Here is a 16324-nt window from a genome sequence, read left to right on the forward strand (position 1 = left end):
ATACATTAAAATAATTTTATTATTTAAATTATATTTATTATTATTTATTATTATTTATTATTATTTAAATTATATATATATATATATTAAAATACATAATTTTCAATATCATTTTGTTAAAAACATGACATTTCAGAAAGATTTATTTTGATTTAATGGATAAAATACAAAAAAAAATTGATTACTTACGGCTATAATAAATATTCGTGGTTATGTACAAAAATCTATGTATACAATTAGTCATCCGTGTCAATTCGAACTTTTTATTCCGATGATCGAATGACTAGAAAAACATAAATATATATGTGACTTACCAATAAATGCAAAAATCTACTCTGTCATCAATGCTGATGTAATCTCTAGAATATCATTGCAAAATAGCCATCGAATATGAAGAAATGGAAACTGTAACAAAACGTAGAATACCATAATTTAAATATTTTTACTGATTATTTAAAAAAATTGAAATAAATGAAAAATATATAAAAATTATTTCTTTGCCTTCTTTCCTTAAAAAAAACTCACTGACTCTATCCTATAATCTTCAAAAACGAATATTTAAAAAAAATAAAATTAAAAAAACTACGCATCCATTTAATTTACAATCGGCGAACAAACACTGATTATGCAATTATAATAAATAAATTTAATTAAAACTAATGTACTTTAAAATATCAAAAAACTGTTACGAAGCAAACATTAACTTTACATTGTATACGCAGTCACAATATTCTTCTGAAAATAAAGCTATTTAATATTGGAAGGAAGAAGGAAAAAAAAATCTACAAAAAAAAATATTCTTCTCATTCTTTTTTATTTTTTATTCTTTCTGAATTTATTTATTTCAGAAAATATTTATTTTTTTTTAACTTACAAATTGGTAATTATCAATTTTTCATGAAAAAAAATTTCATATAAGAATAAATATTTTTAAATTATTATTTAAACAGAAGGGTTAATTATAATTTAAATAATTTGTGATAAATGTTCATTATGAAAGAATAAATATTCTTTGAAATAATAAAGTAAAAATCGATCGTATAAGAATAAATATAACAAAAATTAATTTTCTCTTTCAAAAAATATAATGGCATCCATATTGGAAACTTTTCTCACCTTTGAAATTGGATCAGTAGTAATTAGATAATAACCACAAAAAAAAAATTTTTATCAAATAAATTCATAAAATGAATAAAATTGATCAATTATTTTAATTAACATTACAAGGAAAATTATTAAAATTAATAATTTAATAATCAAAGTCAAAAGCCATTTTAAAAAATTATAACAAACGGAAATAGTTGAAATCATAATTGTCAAATAAATGATAATTAAAAAAAAACGAATTTAGAATGTTCTCAAAAGATTATAGTAATAAACGTGTAATTGGTTGAATAATAATATATGAATAATAGTAATAATAATAATAAAATAATATAATAAAATAATAAAATAATAAAATATAATTAAGAAAAAAAATATATACGTAATAATTTCGTAACAAATAAATTACGTCAAGAATACAATAAAATTACTATCACCATGAATATTGATAATATGTACACTTCGATATTCACAATTTCGATTATGAATTAGAGAAGAGAAATACGCAGCAATTCGGTAACAAATCGAAACATGTCGAAACATATCGAGCGTAACAAATCCAATGTCTTAGAAACGCCATATTATGAAAAAAATGCCAACAGCCTCGAGCATAACATTGAACGAAAAAGAAAGAAAAATATATAAACATTATACAGATATAAGTATAATTGCGTTTCTAAATATATTAGATGTACATTAGAAACGCAATACTGATATATCAATACTATTATATCACTGATATAATTTAATTTGATAAAATAAAATTTTTATACATCTGTTTTAATGCGAATAAAAAAGACTATATTATCTATTCTAAATAAATCTATTTTTATTAAAAGAAATAAAATATCAAAATTATCTCTTAAAAATTATAAATACGTATTATAAATCATTTTTCCTTTTTGAATGTCTGTTTGAAAATCCCGACATCTAATATAATCGAATAGCAATTTGTTTAAATAAAAATCAAAATCGTAAAACAAATGTATAAAAAAACTATATTAAGTTAAAATAACAAATAAGAATCTCAACAAAGCATAAACTATCTCAATCACAAAAAGAACAAAGAAACTCAAAATACTAATTAATTTCGTTATTAATGAATAAATATTAAATAATGAATAAATTATTAAATAAACAAAATTAATAAAATTTTATAAATTCGATAATAGAATATGATATAATTACTTACTACTGCGTATTCAAATCAGCAAAGCTAGTTACAAATACGCGTCCTATCACGATGACTTTCCACAAGAGACTGACGCCGTACGCCACAGTTCGCCTAACGGCTTTCTGATTGGCGTAAGCAAATTCTATAATCGAAATCACGCGAAAAATTAAAATATTACATAATATATTTTAATTATATTTATATATTAAAAAATAAATTAAGAGTAGATTATTAATTTATTTAATATATTATTAATTTTTAATTTATTATTTACTTATTTGACTTTTATATTATATATTCTTTTATTATTAATTTATTTAACGATTATTTGTCTAGTGATTTATTTGTAGAAACTTTTTTGCAGATTTCTTTTTAGTTTCATTTATTATATATGCGTCAATTTATTTATTTATTTACTTCTTTATTTAATCATTAAATTATTTAAATTATTTAAGTTATTTAATTTATAAAATAAAATATATATAAATATAATATATAAAAATATATATATTTATATATTTTTTATTCATTATTTTATTGTAAGATATTTACATATTATTTTTTATTTATTTTTTATTACTATTATTTTTTATTTATTATTTTTTATTATTAGGAAAAGTACAAAATAAATATAATTAAACATGCTTTATTTTCTTTCAAAACTGCAATATCTTAATCTTTAATGTAAAAAATATACTATATTTTCTGTTGTATTTCTAAAATGATGATCTGACAACACATAATACATGATATACTTGAATATATAACATTAATATTTTAACACGAGTTACAATACACTCGATTACAATACTGAAATTTAAACAAATAAGTCTGATCTAATATTATAAAGGAATAAAAAAAATTTTGAAGCATTCTTTATAATAAAAAGTGAAAAAAATGATAGAAAATGATAAATAATAATAAAAAATGATAAAAAATGATAAAAAAATAAAATTGGCATAAAAAAATTTTTTTCTTACTATTACTATTTAATCAGTTTATCTATAAGAGGTAAATCAACAAATGATAAATATTATTCTATTTATTCCTACAATTATATAAATTTTATATATAAATGTTCTACGGTATAATTTCTTCCAATGAAAATAATAAAAATATTATTTAAGTTAATAATTACTTAATTTATTAATTGTTTTTCATGAACTATTGCTAAAACGGTTCATAATTAATAAGTTATAATTAGTAAATTAATAAATCATTAATAAGTTTGATTATAATTTTAGAAAAAAAATTAAATCTTTTATTTTGTTAAGTCTCTATTATATTTCACTCAATAAAAAGTTAACAATTTTATAAAATACATAATTTCATAAAAGATATGAAAAAAAAACAATTTTTAATACTTTTATTTATTAGTACATATAATACTAATATAATAAATTCGATAATTCGATTTTTTAATAAATTTTCATGATATTAAAGAATAAGCATAGTAAAGAAAGCATAACTAGATAATGGTGATATTTAAAGTTGGAATATTCATTCTTAATGCTGATCAATTTATTAGCATCCTGCTTGCAGATTAGCACTTGCAAGTCTTGCAACTACATTGTCCACCAGATTTACAGCAGCATTTGTCTATAACAGCATATAGAGAAGATTAGAAAATATTTAATAATAGTTATTTGTAATAAATTTTTAAAATTCAAAACTTAAAAAGTTATGAAAATATTTTGCACATAAAATTTTCAAATAAATAATTTGTGAAAATTATAAAAATCATTTGTTTCATGGAATGCAAACTGAACTGGACTGTACGCAGAACCGACATGAATAATAGTTACCATTAAACGGTCACTGCTCTCGTTTACAAAGAAAAGAATACAGTGAACATAGAATACTATTACTACATTCTTTCGATGAAACTTTTATATATTATAAATTATATATTACAAGAATTACAAGAATTACAAGAGAATCTAAGAAATAAAGTATAATTTTTATAATATAAAAATTTGAAAAAATTGAAATTAAAAATCTGAAAATAATTTAAATAAAAAATTTTTACCACCGCATCCCGAATCGCCACACTTGCATTTGTCGCCACATTGACATTTTTGGCATTTATCTGTAATAAAAGATGATTAAATATTGATTTTTAAATCAATATTTTTAAAAAAAAGCTTAAATTATTTTATTAAATATAAATGCGGAAATTTCTATTAAGTACACATAAAAAAATATATAGATAAATTGGTTAATCTCATGGATTGAATATTGCCCGTAATAACGTTTAATGAATAAATTATTTCACTACATTCCCTATAAATTAATAACATAAACTGTTGTATCATCAATTTCAAAAAAATTTCGCATCTTCTAAAAATTTTTAATTATTTAATATTATTAATTAAAATATGAAATATCGAAATATTAATATTATTATTATTATATATTATTATAATAAATAATAATAATTGCAAGCAAAAAATAATATAAAGTAAATGTAAAAATTTACACATCAAATTAATATTATAATAAAAAATGACACGTTAAAAAATATTAAGATAAACAAAATTTAATAATAATTTAAAGAATTGCGAACATTAGAATTTTAATAAAAATTTATATATTATAGAAAGAAAATTCTTTCATAAAGAAATAAAATTTCTCATATTTTAAATTAATTCTTACCTGCACATTTATCGCAATCTGGTCCCGGCATTTTCACTTGTAGATGATTATGATTATCACGATTTAAATTCTTCGAAAGCTGACTGATCACTTGTTAGTTCGGTCGTACTCGTTCAAATTTATCGATCATCTCCTACCACGAACGCTCTTATACTAACATATCTTAATGTCGTGTGCAACTAACGTGCCATGCGCAAATCAGGAACGTATCAATTCAAACTTCATACTAAATTTTACTATTCAAAATTTTAATTTTTTTTATTTAATATTTGCAATTATTTATATTATTTATAATTTTAAACTATTTCATATATTTCCAAGTACTAAGTTCTATCTAAAATATTTATAATTTTTTAAATATTATTTTGTGTTACTATATTAAAATCTTGCATTATACATATTAGAACAATAGGAATTTTAGAAATTATTGATAAAAGAAAATTTTAACCTATAACAATTCTATTATTTTAAATCAATCTATGTATAAAATACATATTTTTATTTTTATCAAATTCTATTATTAAAGATTAGGAAATAAAAGGTACAAATGTATAGTTTACATCCCTGCTTTAGCAGCACGAGCCCAATGAGAAATGTTGCACGTTACACAACATTACGAGATAAGAACAGTAACGCTCAAATGAATTAAGTTTAGTTCATTCTAGAAATTTTACGAAAATAATAGGTCAGTTTATAATTAGAATGATTATATTTATTTTTATTTTTTTTTTTTGAAATCTTTTAAAAATATAAAATGAAATTAAGGAAGAATAAATTAAAAAAGAATTTTATGATGAATATTATTTTATATTACTTAATAAATTGAAGAGAGAAAAATTTATATCGAATTTTTTTGGAAAAAATATAATTAAAAATTAAACAAGATTATATATACTTTATTAAAAATAATTGCTTTTTTCAATTATAATGAAAATATAAAATATCAACATTATTGCAAATATGCAATTCACATTCTGTTTAATTTTTCCATTTATTAATAAAATTTGTTTTATTAGCAGTTTGTTCAATATGTATAGATTCATCTTCAGGTTCATAATTAATTTCATACATTCCAATATCTGTTGTATCCTTTCCTTTCTGTACCGAATTAATCCGACCTGTAGAAAATTTTTTTAAATAAGTAAACATAAATTATAAAACTAATATATTTTTTCATAATTGTATATATATATACCTTGATGTCGGATAACAATTTTACTTTGAGCAGTTTCCAATAATTTCTTAACGCGAGTTCCTTGCTTACATGATTTGTTTCTCGTTATCTAAAAATGTAATGAATGAACACATTTTCAGAATAAAGAAAAAATATAAAAAAATAAAACATACCGTTTTAATTTGTAAAGGAAGTTTATATGAAACTCTAGGAAGTACAAATTGATTTTCAGGTGTACTGAAATTTTCTAAAGTTTTTGTTGTCTTATAAAAATAAAAAAAAAATTAACAAAATAAAATATGATTAATATAGTATTTAAACAAAATTTATATTTACCTCTTGTTTATTTGTATTTATTTTAGGAGATAAATTAATCTTGAGTGGTGGGATTCCTTCAGTTTTATGTATGCCTTTTGATGAAATATTTTGTTTTGAATTTCTATTTAATGATACTTCAACATTTTTTTTCACAGGTGTAAGCAATAACTGATCTGTTTTAGCATGTATATTTTTTATAAGTTGTGTATCAGTACCTCTTATATACATACCCACTGGTGATATTATAGTATTATAATTTAATCGATATAAGCCTTCTGCATGTGGACTTTTTACAATATGTTTTACAGGACTTTGCATATTAGGGAAATATACTTTTTTCTTTCTATTATTTTTATTTGGAGGAGTTTCTCCTGGTGTGACAAAAAGTTTTGGTTTTTTATTTTCTATTTTCTCTTCATTTTTTTCTTTTTGTTTTTTTGATTGTGATGATCTATGTAGATTACAAGATTTTATATTTGGACTTAAAAGTCCTAAAATTTTTTTTTGTAAAACTGAATTTTCCTCAAATTTTATGTCTGATTTTTGAGTTTTTCTAAAACTATTTTCATTTGCATTAGAATTCGAATTTTGAAGTATTTTTAAAAGAGGTTTATGTTTTTCTAAATATGTTTGATAATCTTTACAAGATACTAAAGTTTGCAAAAACTTAGTTTCATCATTCAATGAATTTAACTCATTATCAGGAGATATTCTTAATGTTTTTTGTGCCTCTATTGCTTCAGGATCTGCATTAATTTCTGAAATAATTCTTGCTGTATTAAGACATCTTTTTCTTTTTTCTGCTATATCTTGTAAAAGTGTTTTCTCTAATTCATCTGGATCTAATATTTCAAAACTACTTTTAAATTTATCAGATATTGTTTTATTGAAATCAGGTTTTTCATTTATTTTTCTAGATTTTTTCTTAGAATATGAAATATCATTACATTGATCATCTTTTGATTTGTTGTGTAATTCTTTCAATGTTGAACAATTAAATTCTAATTTCTTTGTAAATATTGAAGATGGACTTTGACATAAATATTTATTTGATGATTTTGGAGTATTTAATAGTATATTTTCTTCTGAAGTTATATCACCTATAGATACATTCAGTGATGCCATTTGTTGCTCACATTTATTATAGATCTCACTCATACTCAATAAAGAAGACATTGATAAAGATTTACATAAAGTTTTAGAATGTTCTTTTTCTTTAGGAAATAATTGGTTACATTGAGCTTCCAAATGTTCAAATGATGTACTACTCAGATTTTCAATACTTCCACTAGTATTATTTTTTGATATTTTAGCAAAAAATCGTTTTTTAATTATATCTATACCAGAAATAGGTGTAACAGATGTAGACCTATTTATGGGAGAACATAACATTTCATTTTTATTCTGTTTCATATGAAGAGGTGTATTATGTGTAGAATTTATAGATATTTGTTCTAAACATGAAAAAGTACACACTGGTGATTCAGGCCATTCAGGTTGAGATTCATTTTCTATAAATTTGCACATTTTTCTGAATTCTGTTGTTAATCTACTTAAATCTATCGCAGATGTTTCATTTACATCATTATCATTATTTATGACAGATTCTTCGATGATAGTTAAAAGCTTTTCAGTAAAGTTTTCTGGTGAATGCATAAATTTGTTAGATAAACGTTTCCAGATTTGTTTTTTATCTCTTATTTGATTAACTTGATCATCTAATGAACAAAGAATTGCTTCAAATGTTCCATTATTTACATGTTTATCTTGATATTCTGAGAACAAATTTACATTTGTTTTATTATTGTTTATATTGTAATTGGTATCCCTTTTTGAATTTTCATTTATTGGATTAGATTCTAATTTAATGTTTGAATCTATACTTTGTTTTTTAGTATTAATAGTATTTGACAACTTGTTACATATATTATTGTTTTTCATAGAACATTGAGGATCATTTTCTTTATTATCATTCATTTCAGTGCATAATTGTTCAACTTGAAAAAAATCAATACGTTTATTTAAATCTGGGGCAGATTTAAAAATTGATAGATTTTCTGTAAAGGAATGTTTCAAAGAATTATTAGCTAAAGTAGAGGAATATTTATTATTAATATCACTGATTATACTATCATTGGTATTAATATATTTACTTCCAACTTCATTCGAATTGTCTTGAGATATCGAACAAAGTGAATCAGAATCAATTTCAGAATGTCCTAAAAAAGAATATTATTTGGTTATTATATAAAAAAAGATAATATATTATTTACGAAAAAAGTTACAATACTAAATACTGTGTAAATCTGTGTTTTACTTACGAATGCTATCTAAGGAATCTATAAAATCATTAGCTCGTCTTCTATGTCGACTCATTTTTATATTCTAATTCTAATGTGTTAATTGCACTCAATTTTACACCTATTATTAATTTTTTTGAAACAACACTATATATCATCCGTTAGAAACGTTACGAATTGCTACCATCAACCAATTTTAAATTATCAGTAATGCCAACATATTAAAAAATTATATAGGAAATAATCTATAATTTATGTTGGCTAAATAGAAATACAAATAATTACAATCTGAAGATGTTTGAATATTTCTTAATTGTTATTTCTTAACGTGTATAATTGTTTGAAATGATATTAAATAATATTAAGATAATTCTTTGAGATTATAATTTGTCATTTTTCTTTTTTTATTTATATTTCCTTAGGGATATTTATATTAACACAGATTATTAAGATTTAATCAAACAATTTTCAATGAGTGTTACTGAACAATCATCAATTAATCAAACATTAAATACTTTTTCATTTAATACATGTGATATAAAATATGCAGAATTTGTATATAAAGTGTTAAAAGAAGCAGCTGAAAGTTTTGAAAAAGAACAAAAATGTGTGCATTATAATATTTTATAATTATTAATTTTTTATATATTAATTAATAATTTCAGTTTTAGATAATGTTTTATTAAATTTATACAATATTTTTGGTAATGTATTTGAAAGAGCACTAGAATTATATGAACAAGAACGTATAACTCATATCTTTCCTTCTGAAAATCCTAATGTTGCGCCTCATAGTGATAGAAATAATTCCAGATATTTAGTACAGATTAAGGGATTGTCAGGAACAATATATATACTCTTTCCTGACATAAACTATTGTATTTGTGGTTCTTTTAGGTATTAGAACTTTTAAATTTTTTAAATACTCATAATAATAGTGAAATATTTTTAGGTGTCAAGTATTAAATAATAGATCTTTGTTTACTTGCAAACATGTTTTAGCAGCTTGGTTAGCTGCAGTTACAAAAAGAAAATTATCTCATCAATATATAACAGAAAAACAATTTCAAAATTTGTTATTATATCAAGTTTCAAATAAACAATATGTATCCTGAAGTAGAAACTAATTCATTAGTTGCAAAGTTAGGAAATCTTAAAACCATAGTACAATTATTAAAAGCAATTAATTTTAAAGAGGTACAATTATATTAAGATATTCTATTGAAACTTTTAATAATAAATAAAATATATTTGATTTGAAAAATTTATATTTTATTTATAGAATGCTACATGTTTTGGTACTGAAAATGGTTTGAAAATAACTGTAGAAGATGCAAAATGTATGCAAGCTAGTGCTTATATTCCAACTCATGTATTTCAAATATTCAATTTGAAAGAAGATGTAATTTTTAAAGTTAATTTAAATATATTAGTGGAATGCCTTTGTATGTTTTGGAGTAATATAAATTGCCAAGGAAGTTCTGTAGCTTTGCAACTTTTTTATAAAGTATAGTTAAAATACATTATAAATATTATGAATATATATAATTAAAATATGTTAAAAATATTAATAAGAAAAAATTTTTGAATAGGCTAATGGACATCCTGTAACAGTTCTTATTGAAGAAGATGGTATTATAACAGATTGTTCTTTAAAAACACAAGAACCTGATGAATTGTTAGATTTTCATCTTGAACCGGAAAATGTTTTGAATAAAGTAGTTCTTCAAACTGAATTGTTAAAAGATATCTTATCTGAGCTTGATTCAAGTAGTGATTTGATTGAGGTAAAGCATAATTTAATATTTAATAATTCTATTATAAACTCTATAATTTTACATTTTGATAATATTACAGCTATTTTTATCTCCTTCCCCACCTTTCTTTCGTATTAGTACAGCTGGTTTAGCTGGAATTTGTCATATTGAATTACCACATGATGGTGAATTGATTGATAATTTCCAATGTACTTCAACAGCTACATCAAGTTATAAACTTACACATATTAAGCCAGCTATGAAGGCATTATCTTGTGCAAATAAAGTTTCATTGAGGACTGATTCATTTGGACTATTGTGTTTTCAATATATGGTTAAGACTGATGAAGGACATACATGTTACATAGAATATTATGTAAGCTTATATTTACTAACAAATGTAATGTGAAGCTAGATATAAATATACATACAAATAAAATATTTCAGATTTCTCCAGTAATAGATCCTGATGAATAATTTGGAATGGAGATAAGATGATAAATATTGATTAAAAATTATTTCAAAATATTCTTTTATTTTATCAGATTTGTAATTAAAGCTTTCCATTTATTGTATCACATAAAAAAAAAAATGCCTTTATATGAAATTCAAAACTATTCTTTATTGTGAATTCGCTTAATATACTCACAATGAATATGATGTACATAAAAGCATATGAATGATATTTAAAGATGCATAAAAAAATATATAAATTTTCAATATATTTTTAAATATGTAATAATCTCTATGTAATAATCTTTGTCGTATATGTGAATATAAACTAATATTACTTAGTAATATTTCATATATTTCGTAATATCGAGTATTATATTGCGAAATACCATATCTTTCAAACAATATAAGTGATATTTATACATTCATGTATTATTGTGCGTATAAAAAACGTTTATATTACTTTTTTTTATTTGTCAAAAATATTATATTGCCATTAGCGAAAAAAATTTTTAAATCATCAAATAATTCATTAATTGAAGAAGTTATTTCCTTAAATAAAATTTTTAGTCTTGAATCTTGTATACTCTTGTACATATAATATCATCAACTTTCATGATCTGTAACATGAAACAAAAAAATTAATTTTTTCATATATGTATATAAAATTATGTATATATATATATATATATATATAAATATAATATTTAAAATTATTTTTATTATATGAATCTAAGTATACATTTTTTTCATGAATCCTATATTTTTTTAAAACTCTTTTTCAAGTTTGAAACAGTTATTAATTCTATTATTGAACTTGTTATTACATTGTTCGAGTCACGAAGAGCACATAATAATTGGCGGACCTTTTGACCAATGATAGACATTATTATCATTAGATGTTCGCTCCGTTATCTTTCGTTGTGTCATTTAACTCTACTAGAATTTCTATTGCATAAAATGAAATTCAATTATTGAACTTCTAATTTTTTAATGATCAAAATTATTAAATTCCAAGTTTTTATTAGATTCAATATTTATGATTAAACCAAAATAATAATAAAAGAATAAGATATCAAAATCTATTAGATATTAAATCTAAGATATTAAAATCTAAAGATTGCATTAAAGGAATATAAAGGAAATACAAGATATATATATATAAGATTGCAATAATTTTTTTCTTTCTAATTTGTTTACATATTTTTTCCATACGTACTGCTTTCATTTCTGTTGATGAGAATTCTCTTTCAATTGTGGTCTGCTTCTCTCCTTTTTGTACTTGAATAAGTTTATTTCCATCTAAAGTGCAGACGCTCTTTACTTTTCTTCCATCTACCGTTTCTTCTTCAAATTCCTCGCCAAGCTTGAATTTTATTTCAGTGTTCTTGAATGGGCTAGTCGTTTTCAACGTATAGAGACCATTATTCTCCGTCAGTTCAACTACGGGACTCACACTACTGCCCACTTTACGTGTCATTATACCTACACCTAAAGAAAAAAAAAAAATTATGTTTAAAAAATATACAGATTTGAAAACTCATTTTAGACTTAATTATTTATAAATCAATCGTAAAAATTTTAATTATAATATTTAAATTTTAAATTATATTGAAAGCATATTTTATATAAAATAATTTTTATTTAATCGAAAAAGATTTTCGTACCTAAAGCTTTCATAAACTCGTCAAAATTTTCACTCGATTGGAGTTTATAACGTTTTCTATAAAAGGCCGAAAGCATTTTGAACGAATCAAGCGTGACGCGTCTCCAATGAGAGTAAAGTTAAGACTGAACACCAGCAGTGCTATTATCATATTTTATATTCTGAACAATGAAAATAATTTCGCATCTTAATTTAAATGGCAAATACTTAAACTTTGAAGTTTGAACTTTTCTGCGATATTATTTATGATTATTATGATTTTACGATGCATCACGCATATCTTTGAAAACAAAAGTTGTAAAGTTACAGTAATCTTGTTTGCGCGAATTAAATTACACTGGATATATGATATTTGTTTTCAACATTTTTTACATGTGTAGTCTATAAAAATAAAAGTCTACTATATATTTAACATGATTCATGTTATATAACTATATATCATTGATATTCTTAGTCATATTTCTTAAAGATGATCGCAAATACAAAATCTGAAATATAATCATTGCGAATTTGCGAAAAATATACGTATTTTTATATATTCAAATATTATACAATTTTCAATCACTCTTGACTTGAGGAAGAAATAATTTATTTTTTATTCGTATTCGTCAACACTTCAACGTGTGGGCGATGTCGATCAAAATGAATTTGTACTTTTATTTAATTTCCGGTAATCTTATGAAATAACCAGTTATAATGTAATGAGAATGCGAAAATATTGCAGACGCGCTTATACAACTGTTGATAGTTATATGACAAATGAATTATTTGCACTTTCTAATGTTATACTTGTTTGTTTCATCGCATCAACTATTGTTGACAATTTTCTAATATTATGTATCTTATCTTTTATTTGAAATTCTATTTCATCTTTTAAAATGCGGTCAATATATTTTTATTAACTCAACTCTATAAGTACCATACATTAGTTCGATTCGACTGACAATTGCGATTTATTAATCTCGCCGGTAAATTAATTCAAGTGCTAAATTGGAGTACAATCGGACTCTGTCTGTAGCACATGGCGGGAATTAAGCGTGAGGTCAGGTCGTTGCACAGCCATAGGAGCATAGTTCAACATATTAAAATTGATTATCTTATTTATCATTATAATACATCTAATATTATAAATGAGATCGTTCGTTTGTAGCCAAATTAAATTTTCTACGGACGGAATTCCCGATTATTCTATAACATTAGTTGTTCATATTCTTTAAGTTTATCTGACAATATCAAAATATTTTAAAATTTGTTATTTTATTTTAATCTTAATAACATTAATTATATATGTATCTAATATTATATAATAGATACACAAATCATAAGTTTATTTAAATAACATATTACATTAATCATTAAAAATAATTTTATAAGCAATTTCATAATTATATTTCAATAATAATTTTGTATAATACTTTCTTATCAAATTCATTAGAATATTCATCTTATCAAGCAACAAAATGTCGTTAATGTCATTTTGTGAAATATGACATGATATGTAACGTTTTTTTATGAATATTCTATTTTGATTGCGGTATATAAAATGTATGCTATTCGACAACAATGATACTGGTTGATAATGTAATCTCTCGTGTAAAATTCGTGCAATGATATGTAACCTATCGCAAATAGAATTTATCGCTGCACTTTCTAAAAACATGTCTATATTGATGTATGACTCACGAAGAAACATTCTTCCGCGTTAAAACATAATCAAATTAACTTACTATTTATTCATACTTACCGAGCGCTTTCATGAAATCGTCGAAATTCTCACTGCTGTACAGCTTGTATCTCTTTCCAAGGAAGTCCGGCATGACGATCGATCAAATTTGTCTGGACTCGAACACGTGACCAAGGAATATAGGTCTGAAAGGACGATAGTTGTGATTATACAGAGAAATAATAAAAAAATTAGCCGATGTTCACCGTTTTGTCGCCGGCTTTAGACTGACTAGGATCTGGGAGGACGAAGTGCGTTAAAGGTACACTCTGTTTCAACTAACTATATATATATATCTCTCTCTGTCTTCTTCTCCCTCCCTCTTTCCTTTCGATGTCCTCTCTCACTCCATTTCGTTCACCCCCTTTTCATCGTTCCCTCGATCGATCTCTCTTTCTCGCTCGTCTTTCCTCATGTTTTTTCCATTTCCTATTCGAAAATCTTTTATCTTTGTTCCATCGCGTAGCTCGCATGTTCGAACAGTCCCCTCCTGAGATATTCGCAGCTGCTGCAAGAAGTTTTTCTTTTGTTCTTATATGAACTTTGGAATTTCTTTTTCTTTTTTTTTTTTTTACGCGTCTTTTTTGTTTTTCATTTCTATTGTAGTAGTATGGTCATAATGGTTTGTAGGATTATATTGAAATAAGAATATAGCATATTAGAAAATGACGGAATACATATTTAAAAATCAATTAAGAATTTTGTAACTTTGTAATGGTCACGTATACAATATTTGATGTACAATAAATGTTTATTTTTTTATTTGAATTGTTTTTTTTATGAAAGAATTTTTAATTATAATATATAATATTTTTTTTGACATTTATATTTAATCATTTAAATGTTGTAACTAAAATCATTGTTAAATATTTAATTATAATATGTTTTTAAGCATAATGTGTTTCTGATCATGCGCAAATATTCAATAGACTATGTCGAAGATTGCCGTTTATTGGATAACGAGCATTTGCGCGCGATATGTCAAATAATCGTGATATTTTACAATAATTAAACTTAAAAGGAGTTTAATTATTTCTAATAGCGAACAAACAATTAATTACTTTCCATCACAAAAACTTATATATATATTACGTGAGCTTTATTTATAATACGTCATTATCATATGATTCAATTTAAAATACATCCTAAAACTTAATTTCTATTTTCTATTTATGAAAAACATTGTAAACAAAGATATTTCTACAAGATCTACAAGGAAGATAAGATCATATAACGTTTCATTCAATGGATAGCCGGCGTCGATTTCGCTACGTTTGCCAAACGGCCGGACATGGTCGATAATGGCGCGGTGGAAACGCGACGACGTGACCGCGGCGCGTCCGCGTCCATTCCTGTTCAGCACGGTATCTATGATCGCGTAGCAACGTGCCACTTTCAACGTATACTTGCACGCCTATCATGTCTGGCAACGTCGAAACCTGCGGAGAATTCCGCATCAACAACGTCAAAAACGCAATCCATCGGTAACCATCTCATATTAACAAAACAGTGTTAAATGTTAAGATATAAACAAACATATAGGTTATCAACTACTTTTGTATTTTCTTTTGTGCAATATTAAATTATTACACATCGAATTTCGATAATTCCATAGGTAATCTATTTATAGTAACGATTTACGTATTCGCGCATGAATATCGAACTACTCCTACAACCGGTTCCAACCGATCACCGGTTTCTCCGGCGGCATTATTATAAATCCGGTGCGGTCGATGCGCACCAGTATCACCGCATTGGAAATGCGGCGGCGACGACCGGCCAACGAGGACGCGTCGCACACACATTCATGCAGAGGAAAGGAGGCAATCGCGACGTGTTCGTGGGTTTCACCGTCTTTTCAGTCTCGGGTAGATTTGGCAACGCTGCGGCATAGCAGCGGCATAGATTCCGCTCCGCAACCGCAACCGCACGCCAGCCTAGCGCCATGATGCCAAACCAAGCTAGCCGTACAACGGTTTCTCCGCAGTGACGCGCAAGCT

General features: G+C 24.1%; 3 protein-coding genes and 1 long non-coding RNA gene across 8 annotated transcripts in view; 1 reads left to right on the plus strand and 3 right to left on the minus strand.

Annotated features, from left to right (window-relative positions):
• LOC116186842 overlaps nt 1-2472 on the minus strand; it is a 3387-nt gene extending 915 nt beyond the window's left edge. The window contains exons 1-2 of the long non-coding RNA XR_004151901.1: nt 2293-2472; nt 315-405 (exon numbers count right to left, since the gene is read on the minus strand). This is a non-coding gene — a long non-coding RNA (uncharacterized LOC116186842). The remainder of the gene's footprint in view (nt 1-314; nt 406-2292) is intronic.
• A 3336-nt stretch (nt 2473-5808) lies between these two features.
• Nucleotides 5809-8959, minus strand: LOC102680734 (putative uncharacterized protein DDB_G0277255). Of its 3 annotated transcripts, XM_006609849.2 has the most exons (6): nt 8747-8959; nt 8579-8644; nt 6444-8482; nt 6281-6370; nt 6129-6216; nt 5809-6051 (listed from the first exon to the last, which is right to left on the minus strand). In XM_006609849.2, the coding sequence occupies exons 1-6, from the start codon at nt 8799-8801 to the stop codon at nt 5912-5914; spliced, it is 2478 nt and encodes an 825-aa protein (XP_006609912.1). In that variant the 5' UTR covers nt 8802-8959; the 3' UTR covers nt 5809-5911. The 3 variants fall into 3 exon arrangements, with proteins under 3 accessions (XP_006609912.1, XP_031371159.1, XP_031371160.1); XM_031515299.1 differs by having other exon boundaries at nt 6444-8644; nt 8747-8942; XM_031515300.1 differs by lacking the exon at nt 6281-6370 and having other exon boundaries at nt 6444-8644; nt 8747-8942.
• An 82-nt stretch (nt 8960-9041) lies between these two features.
• On the plus strand, nt 9042-11187 carry LOC102680603 (cell cycle checkpoint protein RAD1-like). The gene is made up of 7 exons (XM_006609848.2): nt 9042-9332; nt 9391-9622; nt 9678-9922; nt 10008-10232; nt 10318-10512; nt 10583-10858; nt 10930-11187. Exons 3-7 carry the CDS (start codon nt 9830-9832, stop codon nt 10957-10959), a joined length of 819 nt encoding a protein of 272 aa, XP_006609911.1. The 5' UTR covers nt 9042-9332; nt 9391-9622; nt 9678-9829; the 3' UTR covers nt 10960-11187.
• On the minus strand, nt 11005-14755 carry LOC102680281 (probable fatty acid-binding protein). Of its 3 annotated transcripts, XM_006609847.2 has the most exons (4): nt 14531-14755; nt 14346-14470; nt 12155-12426; nt 11005-11555 (listed from the first exon to the last, which is right to left on the minus strand). In XM_006609847.2, the coding sequence occupies exons 2-4, from the start codon at nt 14416-14418 to the stop codon at nt 11502-11504; spliced, it is 399 nt and encodes a 132-aa protein (XP_006609910.1). In that variant the 5' UTR covers nt 14419-14470; nt 14531-14755; the 3' UTR covers nt 11005-11501. The 3 variants fall into 3 exon arrangements, with proteins under 3 accessions (XP_006609910.1, XP_006609909.1, XP_006609908.1); XM_006609846.2 differs by having other exon boundaries at nt 14346-14571; XM_006609845.2 differs by lacking the exons at nt 14346-14470; nt 14531-14755 and adding an exon at nt 12603-12974.
• Nucleotides 14756-16324: the final 1569 nt, after the last annotated feature.

This window comes from Apis dorsata, unplaced genomic scaffold (assembly GCF_000469605.1).
Source record: "Apis dorsata unplaced genomic scaffold, Apis dorsata 1.3 scaffold_61, whole genome shotgun sequence".
Taxonomy (NCBI): Eukaryota; Metazoa; Arthropoda; class Insecta; order Hymenoptera; family Apidae; genus Apis; species Apis dorsata.